Source organism: Felis catus, chromosome A2, assembly GCF_018350175.1.
Source record: "Felis catus isolate Fca126 chromosome A2, F.catus_Fca126_mat1.0, whole genome shotgun sequence".
Taxonomy (NCBI): Eukaryota; Metazoa; Chordata; class Mammalia; order Carnivora; family Felidae; genus Felis; species Felis catus.
The window spans coordinates 106,922,334-106,946,707 of record NC_058369.1 but is presented as its reverse complement, the minus strand read 5'-3'; the positions used below and the strand labels follow the sequence as shown (position 1 = coordinate 106,946,707).

At 36.0% G+C, this 24,374-nt stretch overlaps 1 protein-coding gene across 11 annotated transcripts in view; it reads left to right on the top strand.

Moving 5' to 3' along the window:
* Positions 1-23,795, top strand: part of ETV1 (ETS variant transcription factor 1) — a 92,831-nt gene extending 69,036 nt beyond the window's left edge. For all 11 annotated transcript variants that reach the window (XM_019825535.3, XM_006929226.5, XM_011280411.4 and 8 more), the window contains 5 exons: positions 5,573-5,641; positions 7,228-7,296; positions 10,390-10,559; positions 14,720-14,821; positions 19,822-23,795. In XM_019825535.3, the coding sequence (XP_019681094.1) occupies positions 5,573-5,641; positions 7,228-7,296; positions 10,390-10,559; positions 14,720-14,821; positions 19,822-20,043 (632 nt within the window). In that variant the 3' untranslated portion in view covers positions 20,044-23,795. The remainder of the gene's footprint in view (positions 1-5,572; positions 5,642-7,227; positions 7,297-10,389; positions 10,560-14,719; positions 14,822-19,821) is intronic.
* Positions 23,796-24,374: the final 579 nt, after the last annotated feature.

The window sequence follows — 24,374 nt, the reverse complement described above, 5'->3', positions numbered from 1 at the left end:
AAGATACCTCATAGTGCTCATCTTTCTTGAAGGAGATTAATGTCTTTAGTTCTTGCAACACCTCTCTATTTCTTTAGGTAATAGTTACATGTGTTTTTGAAAAGCTTGTTTAAACTCCTGTGTATGCCTAGAATGACCCACACATGCACACATAGTTTTCATTCACTAAGTACCTGCTGATTTCAGATGTATGTCTGCACACATATTTCATCCCTGGACTTTAATGCGCCAGGTTTTTCCGCCATCATCAGTGTTTAACAGACACGTTTAGGTAGACTTGATTATGTCAAATCACTTCCCCAAGGAGTTAGTCAAGTGTATAAAAAATCCATCTTTTTCCATTGCACACTCATGTGAAAGCAACATCACATTAAAATACATCAAACTTATTCCTATTTCACAGGGATTTCTTATTTACTCTCAGAGACTTGAGTGCTTAAGTTATCACACTGATGATTGCCACACGAATTTAAGTAAAAACCTCCAGAAAGAGAGGCGTTTCTTACTCCTTGCTCAAAGTTTATAGTATCAAGAATTTTCAGGTTTGCGCACTATTTGATAACAAACAGTTTCAGCAAAGTGTATGGATATCTCAGATGGTCTTGGCAAATATTTGTCTCTGATCTGGCCTCATACAGCTCCTAGAAGGTTTAGGCAAACCGTGCCCTGTGGGGATTCTTCCTTTTGTACCCCTGGGCAGCAGTATGCAAATACACAAATCGGAGCAGGGTGTAGCTATGCCGTGTGCACAAATTCAAAACTCCACTTTGTGGTCCGGCTTTTGGTAAAGCTCCCCAAATCAGTGCTGTGTTTCCCACTGTGGCTTGGAAATGCAAGAGAGAGAAAAGCCAACTTGTTCATTTGTTCTTAAGAAACCTGCATATCTTAAAGGCAATTTTAACAGTGTTACTAGAGGTGAACACTAAGAAAATCGGATAGTTTGGGGGTCTGTGTTTACTGTTTTTCCTAACTGCCCCTACATTAACTAGTGCATTAAAAGGACAACTGTGCTTTGGTGCTTTGAATTTTTGTAGCATACTGATCACCCTCCCCCGAGCTCATCTGTGACAAATTACAGCCACTATAGTTTCTGCAAGCTGGCGGGGCCCGTACTATGGTCATGTCCTAGTGCTCTTTGATCCATTGGTTTCAAAATAATACAAAATCCTTTGTGTTAAATGAAGTTTACATAATTCAATTTACAGATTAAATTTAAGACTTTTTAAACCAGTCACACAGCAGCAAATATTAGGGCATAATACTGTAGAAAGTAGCTCAAAAGAGATATCTTCGAATATTTTGAAAATGTAATGGAGCTTCTCACTTCAACCTGAGAAGTCATGAGTTTGTAATGAACTTTAAATCAGTGTATTTTAAATATCATGGGTTTATAGATTTGTGAAGAATATCACTGAATAAGTATACGAATAAGCAACAAATCAATCTTCTCAGGTAACTGTGTTAAGAATAGCCATTTAAGATGCAAAAATAATTTCACTATGTAATCATTTTTAATTTTAAGTGCTGTGGTTCACTCACTTTAAACACTTGTGAGGGTCACTTAAAAATAGTTTCTGTTTTCAATGGTAAGCACCATATCCTGAATCCTCCCTGTTGGCACTAAGTGAAATGTTGCACATATGGTCCTCCCAAGAACCCTTTGAAGGGTGTCGCTTATAATTCCCATTTTACAGATGTGGAAGTTGAGTGTTTGAGATGTGAAATAACTAACAAAATGTCGTACTTCCACAAAATCTCAGAACCGAGGTTCAAAACCAGGTCTATTAGAAGACAAGATGCACATTTGTAATCCGTGCTGGTCTCCTGAGCCTAAAATTATAACCTATGGACACAGAATAGAACAGCACAAATATGCTATCATAGTCGCTATCATAGTAACGTTTGTGCATGGGTTAAACTACATTTTATGATCGCTGCTGAATTTTGTAAGCTTTATCCTATGAAAAAACATGAGTGTATACGTATGCAATGCCTCCATTCCCTGCCACAAAACATTTGCCTTTGAAGTCACCGCTTAGCTACTTTGGATCTTGGTTGAGCATTTAGCAGAAGTTAAAATGTAATGCCAAACTTCATTGGTTGGATTTTTTATTAGATAAGGTAGAAATGAAAGCAGCAGGCAATTTAATTAGCAGTAATTTTTCTGGGCAAGTCATTACTTTGATGAACTTCAGAGCAATGTTTATGGCTCCTAATTAACCATGTTAGTCATTTGATTGAATAATCACTTTGGAAATGTTTCTACAATTTGATTAGAGTCTGACCCACTCTGATAGTCATAAATTAACTGATACCACTTTAGGATAACATGACTTTAGTTACTTTAGGGGAATAAACTCCTCTTAGCTATATTTTTTCAGGCTTCTCTGGACTGTATAAAGGATACTGATTTTAAGGATAGACTGGATTTAAACACTGTTAGATGGCATCTCAATTTCAAGAGCTAGATGTTAATTTTATTTACTCTGGAGTATAATAAATAGTATTAAGAGTGGGAAAAACACACGTATATTCTTACATATGTATGTTTTTTTCTAAGCTGCCATTCCTTGTTTTTCTTAGAACCTCGATCATAAGTTTCGCCTCTGGAACTGTAATGGAGGTCCTGGCTTTAGCCTTATTAGAAATTATTAATTTATTATGGGTTTTAAATTAGTATACTTTGAATGTCACAGATTAATAAACAGAATTTATGAAAAATATTACAGAATTAGTACAAGAAATAACAAATCAGCAAGGTCAATAGATACATGAAAGTTAGTGAAATGATCAAATTCTTTCTTTGATATCAAATGTTCAAGATCATGCTTGTTTTGTATTATGTTATTTTGTTTTATAAGATGTTCCTTCAACTTTGAATAGTGGGTTTCTTATAAGTACTTGCATTTCCTCTCCTCCTCTCCTTCTTCCCCTCTTGGGAGGAAAGACTACATTTAGTCACACTTATATATAATAGAGTTTAATCTATATGTTTTCCTCTAGCTTCAGAGCCAGCCAGCTGTTTTTACAGCCATACTCCAGCTGGCCAGCAGTCAGGAAAAGTATTTTGTGGCAGGGTGTCAACATTGGTACAACAAAATTCTTACCTCTAAACAGCTGCTGAGCTGATGGCAGAGTCATTAACACTGTCCCTTCTAGGCCCAGCTGCTTCAAGGGTCCTATGCCTGGCAATAAATCAAAATAACGTTAAAAATTAATCTGAAATACCACTGGTTAAGAAGTATGGATAAAATGGATTGCGAACTATTTGGTAACCCAGACGTTCAATCACTCTGCAACCCCATGATAAATGTCCTGATATCAAGACACAAGATTAACTCTGTCTTCTTTTGTACGGTCAGAATTCTATACTAGATAATGTGTCATGTAAAGAAGGCATGGTATACTAAAATGTTTGATAATGAGTTTTATACTGTTTTCAACTCAAAAGCTGTTGATTTCTACATACTTTTAAATGTTATTGCTCTAATGAATTGCTATTGAGATACATTTGACTAGGGCACCTGTGTGGCTCAGTCACTTAAGCATCTGACTCTTGGTTTCAGCCCAGGTCATGATCTCGGGCTTTGTGAGTTTGAGCCCTGAGTCAGGCTCCATTCTGACAGAGCCTGCTTGGGATTCTCTCTCTCTCTCTCTCTCTCTCTCTCTCTCTCTCTCTCTCTCTCTCTCTCTCAATCTCAATCTGTCTCTCATCTCTCTCCACCCCTCCCTTGCTCATATGCTTTCTCTCTCTCTCTCTGAGTAAATAAAACTTAAAAAAATATTTTTGACTAAAACCACATCAACTTTTTTCTGTGAAAAAATATCTGATATTTTGGTTGACATTAATTACCAGGCAATTTTTGTTTTTTTGTTTTTGTTTTTTTTTTTAATTGTATACACTTTAAAAATGGAACATTCCAGACTGAGAAAGAATGACCTCTAGGCCAAGTAGATGGTGCTGATTATCTATTATAACATTAAATTCTATGGATGGGTAGTTAAGAAGAGATGAGGGTCTTTAAATCCCACTTCTTTTAAGTGATCTTTATTACACGTTCAGAAATCACGTACTTACTATGAGTGGTGGAATGGGGGACACACTCTTAAATAACACATTTGTCATGTGTTTTAGAAGTTTATATGTGTTCAGAGTTTCAAAGACTTGAGTATACATACAGAAGATAGAATTAGTTTAGTCACATATATTTATACACTCCTATAGAATCTGTATATGTTATATACAGGCTTTGGTCCAGGTTTGTGGGACCTAAAACATAAACTTTGTGGAATCTTATGAAAGAAAAAGAAAATGAAATGGCATATACAAAGTTAGGGGCAGGACCTCAGGAGGGACTCCTGTAAGTGGAGGATCCTTCCTGAAGCTATAACTTCATTGGCTTCACCAGACATCAACCTCTGATAAAGTGAGTGAACTTCTTTTTTCAGAATCAAAGAACTTGAGCCTGTAGTAGATTGTAGATAACATCTGACCCGACCTTTATTTTATATACACTTGGACACAGAATGGTTTTTATTTATTTTTTTTTTAATTTTTTTTCAACGTTTATTTATTTTTGGGACAGAGAGAGACAGAGCATGAACGGGGGAGGGGCAGAGAGAGAGGGAGACACAGAATCGGAAACAGGCTCCAGGCTCTGAGCCATCAGCCCAGAGCCTGACGCGGGGCTCGAACTCACGGACCGCGAGATCGTGACCTGGCTGAAGTCGGACGCTTAACCGACTGCGCCACCCAGGCGCCCCCAGAATGGTTTTTCTAAAGTCATGTAGCTTTGCTAGTGGTAAATAAAGCACTTGAATTTTAATCTTTTGTCTCCTAATCCATATTTTTTTTCCTTTTCCCCCTCCCTAACCTAATAAACAGCCATCACTAGGACTCAAGTTTAACCATTAACCAAGTTTATTTTTTTGTATTTTTTCAGTGATGAGTTAACTTGGTCAGATAGGCAAGGCCTCACTCCTAGGGTGATAGTGGTATTTGCTACCAAATTGTGGGATTTCTGTTCTGTAGTTTCATTGGTTTGGAGTATGACCTGTGTGCTTAACAAAATAAAAAGTTAGTGATACTTTATTTGGGGCTGAAAATAGCAATCACCTTGAAAGGCTTGACTAATTTTAAGAGATGTAGCAATTTTGGTGTTTTGTTAATAATTTCTACCAGTGTTCATGAAATAAACTATGAATGAGTCTTTGTTGATCTTTCCTCTAAATACCACGGGATATACAGATATGTCTCATAAATGCCCCCCAAACGTATCTTAACTCATTACACCATTTGTTTCAAGGCTACTCTCCTATTCATGTGGGATTGCAGGAGAACCACTCTTCCGCAAATGTGGGTAAAGCTGTGAATTCACATGCCTGTCGAAGAGAGTCCGTGTTCACCATTTCTTGTGTGGGCCCTGCCTGAAATGTTAACTACGTGTTGACAAGCTCTTCTCGTGGAGACTCATGTCAGTTTCGGTTATTTTCCTCTCTGCACTCTGTTCACTGGTAACCACACATTTTCAGCTCCAGACTTCTCTTTGACCGGTGTTGTTTCTTCTTTCAGAAGTGCCTAGCTGCCACTCCATTTATATGAGGCAAGAAGGCTTCCTGGCTCATCCCAGCAGAACAGAAGTTAAGTTTTCTATTATTGAAGTTCCTTGTAAATCCTGTCAAAATCAGATGTGCCAAAGATGCAATCATTTGATTATTCATTCTATTTTATGGGGAAAATCACTTATGTTCCCTAAAGCACTATTTTAAAACTTTATCTTTTTAAAGTACAAGGAAGATGTTTCAGGTCATGTTATCTTGAATTTGGTTGTTAACATGAGCCATGTGCATGTAAACAGCTGAAAAGTGGAGTTCTGTGTTCTTTCCGCCCCCCCCCCCCAACAACCACATTCTTTTAAAATAGAACATGTGCTTTATAGATTAGCCTATCTTCCTACTCTCTGTTGAAATGTATCTTCGAGGAATGTCAGTTTTTCTTTACAAATTTAAGTCTCTGTTTTGAAATAAAAGACAGGACATATAAATATATTTGCCTTTAAATAAACTGGATTTTCATTTTCAGACAAATAATAGTTAAGAATGGAATTTCACATAAGAGGCCTACAGAAGGAACTTTTATTATGGGTGTGTTCATGGTAAACATGGTGGGAAAGCTTTGATCTAACAGACTTTGATACCTGCAAATTAGTGAATAAAAAAGATCTCTGGATACATTCCCTCCTAAAGTATTTCTGGAAATATGTGTGTGGTTCTTATCATAATGCTCTTTGTCCTCAGTAAGATGATATAGGTGCATTCGTTTACATTAGGTCTAATATTGGTTGTTTTGTGTAAGTGAGATTGATAGAAGTAAATCCTTGTATTTAAAGAAGAGTATAATGAGCTGGTAAATCAAAAATATTTAAGAAATGCGATGTAATTAGTGTCACTACTGTTGCTAATGTTATGTACTCACGGTAGAGACCAATACATTTGAGAAAAAAAAAAAAACTGTGATTAAATTGTATGAAATTTCTTACTGGCGATCAAAGACAACGAGAATTCACTGAAGGTCACAGTCAATGACATGGGGGAGAAAATGACCGTTAAAGCTGTTGATCTATTTTGTTTTTTTTTTTCCTGTGGACTTAGTTTTGTTATAGGAAAAAGGAATATTAAGCATAGAATTAAACTGTCTTGGCTGTTGGAGATGAAAATATGAGACGGTTAGCCTAGCAAAATATTTCTCCCAGGAAGTAAGGGGTAGACTGAATGTGTTTCAGTTTATCAGGATAACCCCGTGAGGTAAATATAAGTAATTCATCTTGATTTCCTTCTTGTCTCATGAATAACAAAACTTGGAAGAGAATGAAAAAGGAGATTGTAATTTGTAAGTTTGCCAGTGTTTACCTGTTCTGTGCTTGGGTTAGTAATGATATATGACATGATATATGTCTGTCATATATCACTGTGCTAGGTACTATTCCAAACTTGTGTATATTAAATTATTATCCTCACAACACCCCTTTAAGATAGGTGATTTAGTATCATGCCCATTTTATAGGTGAGGAGACAGAGACACAGAGGCTAAATAGTGTGTCTAAGGTCACAGAGCTGAAAAATGGCAGAGCCCTTTTCTACCCCAGTTTTTGTGTTAATGGCTCTATTTTAAATTGCTTGTGAATTTCATTTCTATCATGAATAAATGTATCCTCTTTCTCCCCACAGGCTGTATGTTTGAAAAGGGCCCCAGGCAGTTTTATGATGACACCTGTGTTGTCCCAGAGAAATTTGATGGTAGGTTTTTCATTGTGCTTCAAGTTTGAATTTTTCTAAGAGGGAGTGGAGAGTTCACCCTCAATTCTCCTGAAAGAAGGTGACATCTCTACTTAAAGATTTCTATGCACATCATTTGTGATGTATTCAACTCTTGCTAAACTTTACCTTTTATAAATTCTCTCTTCCTTTCCTTATTGGGAAGCTTTTTGCTTTTGTCCTAGGAGAGATCTCATTTTGAGAGTTATAACCAGAGTATCATTCTTGCTGAGCTTTGTGTCCAGTAAGAGGGGTCTTTCCATTGCCCTGCTGAGCACATGCAGCTTGTTGTTCGAGATTTATTGAAAGCTGATCCCATAATTAACAAAGCAGAACAGAAAGCATGCTACTGTGGATACGCAGATGACTAATGCAGTCTTCTTCCTTTTATTGTTCATGAAAAGATGCATTATGGAGCACAGGAACAACATAGCTGCCCATTTAGTTAGTGATTGTTAGTCCTTTTTGTTCTCCCCCCCACCCCCCCCTCGGGAAGATGTTCATTCCTAATGTGCCATTATTTTGTAATTGCTTAAAATGGAGTCAGGAAAGCATTACCTTTTTAATATCACTCTCGATTGCAGTGAAAAGTTTCCATATTTTAGAAAAGAGTGTCAAGTTAAATAGAATTTCTTCTTTCTCAACAAAGGTGGCAGAAGTCAGCATCTACGCGGACGCTTGGGTAAAAAGTGAACAGTTCATTGGCTTAGTGGTTCTTCGGAGTGGGCTCCATATTTCCTGCTTTGATTGTTTAACAGGAAATGAGCAGGGACCCTCTGATTAGCTGATTGCACAAACTTTGGGGATCATGGCTGTAATGACTTGGTAGCGCTCATAAGTTTTTAATCGTTGTTATTTAAACAGCAAAGTGCATGCTCAGATTGCTTCTACGTCTCTAATTAGTTGCTTGAAGACTACTCTGTTCCTGAGGTTTTTGCTACTCTGGTCCTTCACAGAAGGAATGATAATTTTGGGAAGATCTGTTTCCTTAATCTTGCTTTAAATTGCTAAATTCATTGAAGGTCACAGGGTTAAGCTCCAGTAGGGGTCACTTTTTTGGCCTTATTCTAAATAGATACTGGTTTTAAGCTTCGAAGTTCAGCAGTGTGATAGGTGTGGAGTGTCACAATTCTTAAAATACAACCTTTTTTCTTCAGACAGAGCATAAAGCCTTTACTTTTTGGAATGACCTTCATCAGGTTTTTTTCTTTTCTTTCTTTCTTTCTTTCTTTCTTTCTTTCTTTCTTTCTTTCTTTCTTTCTTTCCTTCATTCTTAGTGAGCTTAACATTTTAAGACATCTTGATTATCAGCATGGGCATATAAGGAAGAAAAAATAGCTCAAAACTATCAATAGGATTACGACATAATCTAAGAAGCCTAAATCACATGAATGTCTATCTTGATTATTCATTCCCTTTGACTTTTAAATATTCTCAATTTTGTACTAAGAAAGGCTTTTTTGGAAAATAATACTTACTACTCTTTTTTTTTTGTAAGGAATAGAGAGCAAAAGAATAGAAAAACAAAGGGTTATTTTTTTTCATCGACAAGGCCAGTATGGTCAGTCACATTTATAGGCAGAAACAACCTAGAGATTATAAAATTTGACAGGGTTTCACTCTGTATAATTGCTCAGTTACCCCCATGAAAAAATTTGTGAGTCTCAGAAGGAAAAACTGAGATAAATAAAACTGTCATTGAAATCAATATGAAGAGACACTTCTGTATTATCTAGCTTAGACCAAAATGACATAATGATTTTTAGCAGCTATTGACTGAATAATTTTATTTTGGTTATGGTTTTTAAAGTGTTGCTCTTTTCGTGATTATTTTAAGAGGTGTGTTGCTGTCTACTAACCAAAGGAAAGTTTTAAGAAGCTTCTGACTTCACCTGCTTTATAATTCACACTAACTGTGAATAGATTAGCTTCAGTATATTCTGTCTGAATTGCTTCTATCGTGGAGAAGAGAAAGTTGTGCATTAACAATGATATGTCCTCAGGGCCCTAGACATTCGTTCCCCAGTATGACCAGTTCCACATATTTTAGGGGTAGGTGCCTGGAGGTAGATGTAAATAATCAGGAGTTATGACTGAATTTTTTGTTTGTTTGTTTGGTTGGTTGGTAAAAGCAAGATAACTGACCAGATTTATGCCAGAAGAATTGTGGTACTAACACCTATAGTGCTGTAATGTACTTAATAGGTTTCTACACTATGTATAAATAACAAATAAATGTAACACAAACCAACCTTTCTTGATTAAAAATAGAGATTTACAGAAAGCTCCAGTACGTATGTTTTCAGATTGCACTTTTAGAAAAAGACTAGTAAGCTAAACTCACATGAGTGAAATGCAAGCAAGAGATGAAGAAAAACAAAGAAATTTTTATTTGCTGCCAGCTAAGAAAGTGGTAGTGCCCGTATGAAGGTGTGGAAAAGGATGGTATGATGATAATCCAATATGCTCTGATTTCCCTATGAGATTTTCCTAATTTTTATAATGTACAGATTACCTAACCCAGCGTTTTAGATGCTATTAAATTTGCTTTGAAATATTTGCATTAAAATTTGCAATAGTTTGTAATGTGCAGGTCAATGAGATAGTACACATTATAGTTTGCAGAATTTAATTTGTACAAATAAAGTGCCCAGAGCTTAAAATTGATTACTCCCTCTTCAGTGTTGCTTAGAGCAGTGAGTAATGTCATTAGCAATAAAAGCAAAAAGAAGTGTGATTAGACAGTATGGTTTTTAAATAAAGGAATTAAAACAAAAGGATGGTTATACAAAAATGTTATAAGTAAATGACATCTGTGGATTTATTCTGCACCTGTGTGCATTTATTTTGACCCTTATATGTTATATATATATAGTTGTTTGTGAGTTTGTACAGATTCTCGCTTTACTTCAAATCCTTTAATTGTTTTAAAGCCCTGTTTAGCAATAACATTACATTTCACAGACACCCATAAAGTGGTTGTGTTTTAATCATTTTAGCGATTGACTTAATGTAAATTTTATATAAATGTCATAATATTGCTAATAATCGAAACTTAAAACCTTTTTAATTTAGGAGACATCAAACAGGAGCCAGGCATGTATCGGGAAGGCCCCACGTACCAGCGGCGGGGGTCACTTCAGCTCTGGCAGTTTTTGGTAGCTCTTCTGGATGACCCTTCAAATTCTCATTTCATTGCGTGGACTGGGCGAGGCATGGAATTTAAACTGATTGAGCCCGAAGAGGTGGGTTTAACAGATTTTTGTTTGGAAAACCAGATATGTTATAATATTGAAGAAACATATATTCGATCAGTGTGCCAAAAACGTTTTTGTTTGTTTTTTTTTACTTTTAAAACTTTAGGAAAACCTTCTAAATTAGAAGGTGGGCAAAGGAAAAAAATGTATCCATTTAAACTAAGAAATGAATGTGTTGCACACTTTTTCCAGTTGAATACCATCCTGTGGAATTGATGAAGAAAACTAGCCAGAGCATCGTTGGCATAAGACTTGATTCAAGAATGCAGTGCTTGGGAAGGTCTCTAAGAGAGCATCTACATTGGGGATGTTTGATGATTTTTGAGGAGGAGAGGGTGTATCTGAAGTTCAACTACTTTTGCACATGAAGGGATTGTTCTTGAGTATTAGCATTTGTTATTTGGATAATCTTAATTTTGTCAAGGGGTCAGAGAGGGACATTGAGAAACCAAAGTCATGTGCCAGAGGGAGCAGGGGAGAAATTGCCGTGGGGGGGTAAAGGCCCACAAGAGCTGCAGTAGGAAGTTCTCACTCCTTCAGAGATGCGGGCCTAGTAGGGACATTGCTTCTCTTTGATTTTTGGTGATACCTTTTCTAGGCAGCCAGACTGTGTACACCCCATGAGAAAGTAGGGATTAAGTACAAAGTGTCACCGTAATACCTAAGAAATTGCCAAAGTGAGAGAATTCTAGAGAGATAATATGGATAAATGGAACACACTTTCAACTACCTGTTCACCTTTCTTACTGTCGCCCCTGTGCACAGACAAATGGAATGTTTTCCGGAAACACGTCTCAGTTCAAGTTTTATTCTCCCCAGGTCTAGTTTCAGACTTAAAGCTACTATAATTATTATGGCATAACCCTCCAATTGCATTTTGGACCGCTATAGAAAGGTGACTTTTGTATGAAATGCTGTGTCTTATTAAAGGTGCTTTCTCTGCTACTTTTGAAGTTGACTTTGGTTTACATTAGCCAAGAAAGCAATGGAAGACTTTCAGTTAACATGCCTATGACTGATCATTTTGGCTGTAGGGTTTAAACACCTCAGAAAGATTGAAAAATTTCGTAAGATATCCAGCTATTTTTGAACCCAAGTGATTAGTTTCTCATAGACCAAATATCTACAACCTAGGATAATGGGCCTATACATCTTAAATTTTCTGCCCTTTGAAACCAGGTATTCATTTATAATCAGATAACATGTCGTAGTTTGATATCCAGAAGATAAGTTACCTCTCTTATTTAAGAGATTATCTGATTCAAATATGTATTAAAAGAAGTTTGAAATAACAGGAGCTGGTTAGCATAATTATAAATCTACTTCAGATTATAACTCGTGCTTGCCGGGTTAGCTTTGCATCTCCATTGCCCTACATCAAACACACATACAAATTTCAGAATTTGAAAATATCCATTGTCTAGCATGGGCTAAATGTTTGGGTGTTTCAATTTCCGTAGTGTGTCTCAAGCTTACTTTGGCTTTCAAACGAAATTCATTTTTATGTAGATGTACTTTAATGATGTAAGCTAAAGAACCGTAAAAATGTGAAGCACTAACAAATTGAGACTAGAAACACTTAATGTAAAGTAACTTGAAAGCCCTTTAACGTGATGGAAATGTGTGCTGTTCACCTCATCAAACATGTTAATAATAATCACTGAAGAGTTGGTTCATCGGAGAACTGAGTACGTGCGATAGGAATTTACTTCGAACAGTTATTTCCTTCTACCTGTGACTAAAATATAGTACTGTTAACTGTGGGCACCCCGTGGTAGAGTAGATCTCTAGAACTTGTTCATCTTGCATAACTCATCTGCGTCTCATAGGCATATTGGTATGTGGCACTTCTCTTGATGAATGTGACACTGAGTTAAAACATCTCTAAGAATCGGGGCATCTGGGTCGCTCAGTCGGTTAAGCATCTGACATTGGCTCAGGTCACGATCTCATGGTTTGTGGGTCTGCATGGAGCCTGCTTCAGATTCTGTCTACTTCTCTCTCTGCCTTTCTTCTGCTCATGCCCTGTCTCTCTCTGTCTCTCAAAAATGAAGAAACATCACAAAATTTTAAGAAAACATCTCTAAGAATAAATTTTACTGTTTTAAAATACCTACTAATACCCACTTGTGCTGAGAATTACCAGGCATCCTCAAAATCAGACTCTGCTTATGGTATCAAAAAATCATCTTTCTCTCCCTAGAGACTTCCACTGTGTTGTCTTAAAGTTGGTTGCAAGTTTTTTACTTTCTAGGGACATCCTGGTGAGTTTCTTCATGAGAAGCATTTGTAAATGAAAAACTATTCAGAGGTTGTTATTTAATTTAAGGAAATACTAATACTTTATTTTCACATAGTTACAAACAGAGAGAGTCAAACAATAAGACACTCTTAAATACAGAGAACAAACTGAGGGTTGATGGGAGGGTGTGGGAGAGGGGAAAGTGGGGGATGGGCACTGAGGAGGGCACTTGTTGGGATGAGCACTGGGTGTTGTATGTAAGTGATGAATCATGGGAATCTACCCCCAAAACCAAGAGCACACTGTATACACTGTATGTTAGCCAACTTGACAATAAATTATATTTAAAAAAGAAAAATATATATATATATTTTTTTTTTAAAAAAAGAAAAAAAGTAGTTTTCATGTCCTTTTCAGGTTTGCATGCTGTTCACTTGCCAAATCTCTTAAAGATTTGCTGATGTTCATTATTCGGTTTTTAAAAGGCAGTTTATTTAGAAAGCATTGCTTTCATTTCGTACTGCCACCCTCCCATTTCACTACTGCTTAGAACACTTGCATTAAAATAAAGTTGATCTTTGGAAAATTAAGATGTACCTGCTGTGATGACCACTTAGATATGTCATCATGTCCCTGTTGCATCACATTTCTCTGCTGTTAAAAAAGTAGAGGGATGCATGTGGCTAAGTTACATCGTATGTTTATTCAGGGAATACAAATTAAGGAGGTAGAAGATAGCAAGGATCAGTATTTTTAAAAGGAAGGAAAAAAAAAACAAACCCTGAGGAAAGCCTATTGCTAATAAAATGGAGAAAGACATTATGATCTCTCTGAAAAGCATTCTATTTTAGTGTATGGGACCCAGCAACAACTTGGAATTTCATAGAAATGAAGGAAAACACTAACTCTATTAGCTAATGCTCTCTTGGGGTCGCCTAGGTATGCATGACAGCTGCAGTATCTGCTCAGACTAATAAAATATGGAAATTAACGAGAACGTGGTTGTAGCTGGGGTAGAAAAAGCAGGCTACGCTCTTCAGTATAATGCCTCAGCCAGCCCAAGGCGGTGGTGACGCGGGGGAGGCATATACATTGAAGAAGAGGCTTTTCTTGAAAACCTCTCCTCTGCCACATAAGTTGCTCCTCCAGAGCCACATTATAAGAAGTTCTGAGATTTTTCACTAAACAACAAAGTGGACATTCTGCTTTAGAGATTTTTGTTTGTGGACTTGTGTACATGGTGACCTTTTCCACTTCCTTCTTATTTTTAGTATGCAATTACTGTTGTCTAAGTGAATGCCTAATTTGCCAGTTTAGTATTGGTTACAGTTTTATTCTGATGCTGCTTCAGGCAATAAAAATTATTTGCAGTTCAGATTATGAATTTGTATAGTGTTTCCTCTGCTCCACATAAAATGCCACTTGTTCACTCTTTTATTAGTATCAAACAGGGTATTTTTTCCTTTAGTTTATCACAACCTCGAAAAACACCTTTACAAAGAGATCACTAAGCTGTTCTTGATCTATGGGTTTTATCTGAAAAACTAAGAGGGAAAACACAGGCCATATATCTCAGGATGGGAAACTTGCCTCATCTTGGTGAATTGCAGCCTGTTCGTTCCCATTGTAAACACATCCCCTTATTTCCATTTAATTTTGTATCCAAAACAATAGTGACAAAGAATTCTATTGTGAAGTTTCAGAATGATCACTGTGCTGCACGCCTGGTTTAAAAGCAAACCAGGACACAGGAAAATTCAGATCATGATTTTGCCTCTTTACTTAGGTCTTTAATTTGGATGTGTTTTGGAAGGTTTGGAAGTAATTGATTAATTCACTAGTGTTTTATGAAATATCTTGATAAGGCAGTACTTAACACTACAATGTCATTCTGTTTTGGTGGCAGGTGGCCCGGCGTTGGGGCATTCAGAAAAACAGGCCAGCTATGAACTATGATAAACTAAGCCGTTCGCTTCGCTATTATTATGAGAAAGGAATCATGCAAAAGGTGAGCAGCTAAAACAGCATTAAAATTCATTGAAATGTTGCACATTAATCTGCATGTCGTACTTTAAAAGCCACATATCATTGCATTGCTGAAGCAAGGTTTTCACTCATTTTAACATATGCTTAGCTCTTGGTTTTGGTATTACAAGCCTTTCAATTTATAAATTCCTGGGCATTAGAGACCGGTGTAATAATATCATATAGAAACTAGTAGGCTTTCTGGCAGTCCCAACTTTACCGTATTTGGTAAAAAATGTTGTTTCAGTACTAATATTCACGTATATCTTCCCAGAAGTTTTCGGTAGTCCACTACATTCCCCACAATTATATAATTTGGAAATGCTTTTGTTTATAGTTTCCAGTACAAACTGAATGCTTACTTTTTCCCTCCTTGTTCTTATCCTTAAGAAACATTCAGATAATTTCTTGTCCTGAAAAATCTTCTCTTCTTGTCTGAGATCTTGCCTGGTTTCAGCATGTGACAGCTTAGAATCCTAAACCATTTATTAAAAATAAGTATTGATACTATTTCATTGGTGAATGAAGTTAAATATATTTTATTTCATTTCAAGTGAGCTTCTCTTAGTATTTGAAAGTGGCTTTAAAAAAAAGAGTAAGATAAAACAAGCGAAGTGCATGCAGAAGAGATTGTAAAATTTTTGAAGAAGGGAATGAACTGATGAATAAAGATAAAACATTGAATACTTGTGATTATTACATCTTTCAGCCTTGCATGTGTATTCATTCCAGTTGTGTAGACTGTGAACCAAGTTTATGATTTATCCTTTGTGAACATTACTGTCTTATTATGCGTCCTTTGTTCATTTGGGTGACACAAACATAGGTATATATTCTGCACTGTGGCATATTTTTTATACCACTATATTTACACCAAGAAAACTCAACCATTTGCTACATGTAACACACTGAAACAGAGGGAACAGCATCACTGAGTTTTTAGACCAAAGGGAATTGGTGCTGTGGAGTTCACCAGCTCAGAAGTTAGAGTGCCCAAGATCCTTGAAAGATAAGGCTGAATCCATTTCTCATTTCCTATTTCCCCGAATCTCGCCTTCAAGATATATAACCTATTACTACCTGCTCCCCTGTGTTCTCCATCTCAACCGTAGGGTCTTTTTTTATTCCTCCCTTCCTCTCACCTGCCCTTCCCACCTGCAGCGAGACCCTTTCATTTTCCTCACCAAGTCCCTAGTCCCAGCATGTCACGTGGGCTGGTGCAGCAGGTGCTCCCCAGTCCTGGGTAGTGGTGCACAGCGAAAGAGAGAATGCAGTCGGGTTTACATGCTGACTTCTCAGCGGGTCACCTTTTTGAACAGGTTCTTCTGCTAAATGGTGGTGTTTTTACTTCCTGAAGTTGTTCTGATGATTAAATGAAATAAGGTACCCGAGACCGTTGCGTGGTACCTGGCACAGTAGCAGTCTTCAGCGAAAGGTAGCTCTGAATACCACTCACACCCTGAAACCAGTGGGAGCTGAGACACATTTGGCTTCTGTGTCTTGACCATTAAGTCTCTTATTAAAGAGAGCATTCACAGAGAGTTAAAAGGAGAAGGTCTCTAGTTACACCTCAGCTTTTAGACATAGTGTTTGACAGGGTATCTCCAGGATGTCATGCCAGGTCTTAATTATTCTCAAGGGTGTTCAAACGTGATTCTTATTACTAATATCACCATTCCATGTGCCTGTTGATTTATCTGATGATCACATACACCGTGTGTTTACCTCTTATTTTAATAGATTGATAAGACAAGATGCTATCAAATAATCAAATTATGGCATAGGTACTAAAATACAGATTAAAATAGTGTTGCTCCTCACATTTTTCCCTGTTGGGATATAATTGCCAAAAGAAATTGTTTGCAACTGTTTATCAGCTAGTAGAGGGTAGCAAAATTCTGTGGTTTCTATGACATACCTTTTGGGGTGTTGCCGTGCAATGTGAGAAAGCATAGGGTGTTTAATGGTGAAATATGCAAAATTGAGGTCTCCTTGTAGCCAGCACATAAATAAAGGCTGCTTACAGTTTTTACAGACATGTTTACTCTTTTTCCTCATATGTGTTGAGTGATTCTCTTTGCTGCTATTTGATACGCCTGTGACCCCCTCATTACTTCACCGATATGGTCCCCTCTTTATAGAGTGCCTTGCCTTCTGATTTTTACCTAACGTCTGTATCAGTCTAATGGTTAAGTAGATTTTAACAGAGTCACTCAGGAGAATTATGCTGTCCTTAAAAAAAAAGTGTGATATAGAATTTTATATTGCAGGGTGCAGTGGAAAAATGTTTATATGACCACACTTGTTTAGAAACTTAAAATTCTGATACTCTGGTTTCTTTTCAGATCATATAAACTTAAAATTATGTATGTATGTGGTGTATGTCAAGGAAAATAAAATGGAAAGTTTAGAAAATAAAAATAATCAAATGGATCTAAACATATAAAAAAATCCTGATTATTTCAGTAGTTGTGAAAGAAGAAAGGGTGGGGTATGGCTTTTAGACTGTACATACATGTGTTCACTTCTATTTCAAAACAGAAATGCCTAGACAAATATGTGGAAAAATTTGAACAGTGGTTATTTCTTGATGATATAATGATAAATCATTATTTCTTTTGGTTTAATGTGTAGTTTTTAGTTTTCCTCTAGTTTCTCTGTGTTACTTCTACGATTTTAAAAATTAACACATAATTTAAGTGTGTAGTCTTTCAAAGCACAGTTCAAAAGATACTTCCTTACTTAACTCTAATTCATCTCCTATAAAATTCATGTTCTGTATATCTCAGCTTTGCAGTTTGGGTATACTTAATGTGCAGCATTTTCTACATTGTAATTGTATTACTACTAATAAAAGACATTATTTCCCTTGGTAGTTATCAGCCTTTGTTCTAAACTCTGTGGCATCTAACATAGTCCGATAAATATAGTGGTAGCTCCAAAAATGTTTTTCATAAGAAAAATAGCAGGAAGCAATGAGTCAAGGCAGTCTCCTTAAGAGGTTTTATAATCTTGATTGCATGTTGTACATTTTAATTCCCCATGGTGATTTATCAAATCATTTCTAATTATAACCAATAGCAACAGGTTGGATAAAAAAGCTACCAGTAGCCTAAAGCAAATACCTCTTTTTCTGAAGCTCCAAACAAAACAAAGAAGGTTATTGAATGCTTTGAGGTATGCAGGCCATTTATTTATTTATTTTCCTCAAGATGCTTTGAATAAAGAAAAAAAAAAGAACACAAGGATTTCATATCTTAGCTTTGTTTCTGTTATTGCCTGTTTATATATTTATGGCAATTCCACCTTTATGAACTTAGTTTCTTTCTTATAAGGGCCTAAAATAATTTATGTCAGCTCCTCTGTTTGCTATGCAATGTACTAGAAAGTTCCATCTTGATTTTATAAGAGGCTTTCCATAGGAGCCGTTCCCACCTCTATTTCACAAAAGAAAGGGGAAACTGAGAGCAGATTAAGAAACATGTCCAAATTTATAAAAACGAAGTGTTCACTGTTTTCATACCTAAGAATATTCAGATTATTTGGATTCTCTAAATTGGTTCCTTTTACAAGCTAAAAAAATCCAGGACAAAAAAATGTTCTAAATCTTGAGTCCAGAACACTAGCGCTCTTTGGTAGTTGATTCGCTTTCTCCAAACATACAGATAGTTTCTAAACCATGAACTTACTCTTCTCCTGCATCACAAAGCAAATAGCAGTGCCTTTTTGATACATAGGAACCCAGAGGTACTGAGTAATTCTCACCTTTCTAAAACTACTAATCTCTGCACACATACGAAAAGGTACTGTCAATGTCAATGCAAAGAACTGTATTCATGCACACACCCCCTCCACCCTCTATCCCACAACCCACTCCTGGTTTTTTTAGAACCTCAGTTTTGTCTGTTAATGGAGGTGGGGGTACATATGTGTTTCACTTCATTATTGTTTATAATTTCCTAGAGAAACATTATTCTTCAAAATTTAAGTTTGGTACATGTCATTCCCTACAAATTATGCTACTTCTCCTTTATTTCAGGCAGCTGTCACATTTCTTTTTCTCATTTCCTCCCTAAGCATTGTATATTTTAAATTCCTTTCACTTTTTTACACCTCTTACTTCAATTTGACACTTTACACACATCCTTAACTTCTGTCTAATGCAACTTGCCTTCATTTTTAAAAGTGATGTACCCAGGATAATGCTGTCCTCTTGATCCATCTTTCATTTAAATAAGGCTATGCATCTTTTTCTTTTACATCAGAATACACAAGTGCCAAAAAAAGAAAAAAAAAAGAAGAAAAGAAAAAGAAAAAAGAACCAGTTCACTGTGAATCAGCAAGTCACTAGTCTAGTCTTATTAGGAACACATTTTTCTTTTAAGGTTTAGAAGTTTAGTTTTTCTACGATTTCAGAAAATGTAATATTAAGAGGGAGACACTACACCTTAAAGATCCAGTCATTTTATAAAGATATTACCATTTAAAACAAAGGAAAAAAATTTCGATGGGAGATGCCTGCATGAAATCATTGATTTCCACCCCTCCCCCAAATAACAATGTAAGCTTCCTTTTATTTAAAACAAGCAAAGCGCTAAGCTTTCTAGCTGTGCCTGGAATGAATGTAATTATTACTCAGAGTCAATCATTACTCAAGGTCGCATTTCCCTCTTTTGGACTGTAATTTATTCTACAAAGTAAGGACCTTCTTTTTTTTTTTTTTTTTTTTTTTTTTGGTTATGCACCCTTTCTGGTATATTAAACCAAGTTTTTATTCTTTTGTTTCCCTGCTCTTTCCTATTTGGGGATGGTAGAGATCGCAGTTCTTTTGAGGTCCATTGACATATAGCGTTACATCAGTTTCAGGGGTAAAACAGAATGATTCACTACTTGTATATATCATGAAATGATCGCCACACTAAGTTCAGTTAACATCCTGCACCGTACATAAGGCTGGGTTTTTCTCTTCCGTGTTTTCATCAGGTGGCTGGAGAGAGATATGTCTACAAATTTGTGTGTGATCCAGAAGCCCTGTTCTCCATGGCCTTTCCAGATAATCAGCGCCCACTGCTGAAGACAGACATGGAACGTCACATCAATGAAGAGGACACGGTGCCTCTGTCTCACTTTGACGAGGGCATGGCCTACATGCCGGAAGGGGGCTGCTGCAACCCCCATCCCTACAATGAAGGCTACGTGTATTAACACAAGTGACAGTGAAGCAGGGCCTGCTCAAGCGTTTCCTCTTTTTGCAGGATGCAGAGAATCTCTGAGTGCTCTTCGATTTTTGATTTTTGTTGTTTGTATTTTATTTTTAAATAATAATACACAAAAAGGGGCTTTCCTGTTGCATTATTCTATGGTCTGCCATGGACTGTGCACTTTATTTGAGGGTGGGTGGGAGTAATCTAAACATTTATTCTGTGTAACAGGAAGATAATGGGTGAATGGGTGGGGGAATACGGGGATTACTTTTTACTTAGGCTTGGGATGGGGTCCTACAGGTTTTAAGTATGATGAAGCTATATCATGTTTATTTGATTTCATAACAACATAAGAAAACGTTCATTTTCTCTGGGTATCTATGGTACAGTTAATTCACATTGTGTAAATATCCACTTGGAGACCATTTGCCTTGGGCATTTTCCCCTCTCATTTCTGAGTCTCTGCAAGATGTACAAAAACAAAAACAAACAAACAAAAAAAAAAACAAAAAAAACAAAAAACAAAAAACAAAAAAAAACCCTACTGTAAATGGCAGTTTAATTGTTAGAGATGACTGGTTTTGCACCTGTTGTAAAAAGGTATTTAGAGATTGCATTTGCTGTTTTTGTTTTGTTTTGCTCTATATATGACTCACAGAGGATAACCATAAAATGGGTAATTCTCTCTGAAGTTGAGTGATCACCATGACGGTAAATGAGGGGCACAATTTTGGACTCTGGCTCCAAACTGAGTCATAGGCCAGTAGCATTACATGTATCTGGTGCCACCTTGCTGTTTAGATACAAATCATACTGTCGTTTAAATATTTTGAAGCCCGTTTCAGTTAAATAATGATATGTCATGGTCCTTTGAGATCTTCATTTAAATGTTAAATCCAGGATCACAATGAAGCAAAAAATATCTATCTCACTTCCTTCAGTACATAAAAAGACATTATTTAATCGATAAGAATTAACTGTACTAAATCACATATTATGCTGTTCTAGATACAGCAAGCACTCCTTAAGAAAAATATCCAATACACTAAATAGGTACTATAGTAATTTTTAGACATGGTACCCATTGATATGCATTTAAACCTTTTACTGCTGTGTTATGTTGATAACATATATAAATATTAGATAATGCTAATGCTTCTGCTGCTGTCTTTTCTGTAATATTCTCTTTCATGCTGAATTTACTATGACCATTTATAAGCAATGCAGTTAACTACAGATAGCATTTCAGGACAAAATAGATGACTCAAACCATTTATTGCTTAAAAAATAGCTTATGCCATGCTATGCTATAAGCAGCTTTTATGCACATTGACAAATGAAGAGTAAGCTTCAGCTTGCTAAGGGAAACTGTGGAACTTTTGTAACTTTTGGTGAAATAGAAAATTATTTACAAACTGTCAAAGATCTGAGGAAGTTGCTGTATGACATAGTGCTGGCACTGATATTCATCATCTTGTTTTGGACACTTGTGTAAATGTGTTTGGATTGTTTGAAAGAAGATTTAAAGATTTAAAGTTTCAAAGGTTTTTGTTTTGTTTTTGTTTGGCATTTGGAGAAAATATTGAAAGCAGAATATGTTGTTTCATTCACCTTGGAAAAAAACAAAGTAAATGGTGTTATGATATCCTTGAAAAGCTTGCTGAACCATTCAGACAAGAAGCATGAATTTTGTTCAATCCATCAATATCCCAGAGGAACGGCATTTTTTAAGAGTCTATAATGAAATGTTAAAAAAAAATCCAAAACACAAAGCCAAAATGAACCTATAAAAGCGTTTTTGGTGAACACAGGAAAGATTGTTGAAAGATGATTTCTCGGCTACCCATTTTCCAAAATGGCACAGATCACAGCTCATATATCTAAATTGAGCAGCTATTGGGAAACCCATATTCAGTGATCAATACTAGTCACATTTAATCCTACCAAAAGATCTATTTTAATTTCATTGTATGTATGTAACCTGTGATTTCAATGATTGTTCTGCCTATACATTATATATCATTAGGCCCATTATGGGTTAATAAGTATGCCTTAAAAATGAGAACTTCTTTCCCCCTACTGTGCTCATGTGGCCATTTACAGCACTTAGAATAAAAACAAATTTTAAAATATTCAGCTAAAGATTTATTGGAAAGAGTATTAACGTATTTGGAGAAATTGAAGGAGAAATTAAAAGTGGGTCTTTAAAATAGCATCTAAATGAAATTGTATTGAGGATTCTTTTTCTTTCTTTCTGCTTTTCTTTTTTTCCTTGTTCTTTTTTCTTTTTAATATCTAGTTCTAATTTCCCATTGGGGAAGGATTGGGCTATGAGTTATCTTAATGGATCAAAGGAAGAACTGGTATTAATTATATAATATTTAAGGCCAAACTATTTTTCTCCTTAAGGTAGTGACTCACAAAACAAAATGAGTAATCGGCCTGTTAACATTAAGAATGTTTCCAGTACAGAAGGGTTCAAACGTTGCATTATAAACTCTTTTGGGAAATGTATCTCAAGTTCTTTTTTTTTTTTTAAGTTCCGCTTTTATTCTTTTTGTTTGCTTGTGTTTTTATTTTCAGATAGATTAATAAATCTGGCAGCTGATTTCTGCGAGATTCTTGTGTTTTGAATTTCTAATTGAATTGGCTATTAGAAATCCTTTAAAAATATAACATTTTCCTTCAACTTGGTAAAATAAACTAAAAGAAATCTCTCCCCTAATTTTGCTGCCTCTCAGTGATGATATGCTATTACCCAACAGACTGATTACAACCAAGAATGGTACATCCTAAATAACTAATGAAAAATGACTTTTCTTAAGTTATGCCTCTGAAAAATACTGAAAAATAAAAGTCCACAAAGCTAGCAGTGCACAACAATTTTCTGAAATCATGCGTGGGTCTTGGAGGTAATTTATTTGAATCTTCTTTCTACAGATAGTTTTAATTTCTTGTGGCTGCCCTAGCAAAGGTAATGGTTCAAAGCTACACAAATATATCTTTTTATAGTCCTGAAGATCAAAAGTCCAAAATGAGCCTAAAGGTGCTAAAATCAAGGTGTGCATGTAGGGATTCTTTCGAAGGTTCCAGGAGAGAATCCCATTCTAGCTTCTACTTTTAGAGGCTACTGACATTTCTGAGTTCCGGCTCCTGGCTTCAGCACTCCAGTCTTTGTTTCTGTCGTCATGTCCCTCTTTGTACTGAAGTCAGATATTCCTCAAGCTGCCTCTTCTAAGGACACTGAGGATTGTATTTAAGGTCCTCACAGATAACCCAGGATGATTTCTCCATCTCAAGATCTTTCCTTCATCACATCTTTGAAGGCCCTTTTGCCTGTTTCATTCACAGCTTCCCAGATCAGGACATGGAGGTGGAGGGTTGTGGGGAGGGTGCTGTTATTTAGCCCATCACCTAGATGACGCTCTGGTCAAAATACTGATTGATTTACCTCTAGACAAAAGTTGTGTTGATGGAGATAGGGTGAGAAGTTACTGAAAAGCATTTTTGTTTACCATTGAAATAGTTTTACTATACTCTGCATAAATGGTACTGAAAACATTCTATTAAAGTTCACCTATTCCAATAAAGGATCTAGTAATCGCATCAAATGATGACATGACTTTATAACCCCTTGTGTAAATATTATGTGATGAGCGATAAGGTGTGTTAAGTACAGTGTAGTAGCACAGTTAATTCTGTCGTCCAAGCCAGATTATATATTTTTTAAATAAATTTCTTTTTGTGCTGGTATGAGTGGTTACTATACGCTCTTAACATCTGCTAGGGATTACTATTTATTAAGAATTTTAGAATATGTCTGTTACTCAGAAGAACAGTTCTAAAATGTGAGTCACCTTGTCTTCATATGACAAGGAAAGAAATCTATTACCCACTTTTATAACATTTAAGCAGATCATGGGAATTTCTAAAATGAGCTCCTTTGTCAATCAGGCAACGTTTTAAGAGCTTATAATGACAAAACATTGCAGAGGAGAAGGCCATTTGAATGTTTATACTTGATATCTTAGAAGAAGTAAAATTTAAAAATAAGCGCATGAGCTATTTTCCAGTGCTGTTTGAGAGGAAGAAGGGGAAAATACTGTTGTAAAAAAAAAATAGAGATCCAGGTAAAAATAATAGAAGGAGATTAAAGGAGGCAAATGAACAATTAAGCAATTGTGAGAATTCCATAACAGCCAACATTCCATAAAATATCAGTGTTGGACATCATGCTGAAGAATTTGACCCAGTTTACTCAGAACACAACTAGTACTTGTAGGGCTTGACTTAATTTTTTTTTAAACATGAGACACATTTAGAAGGATTTAT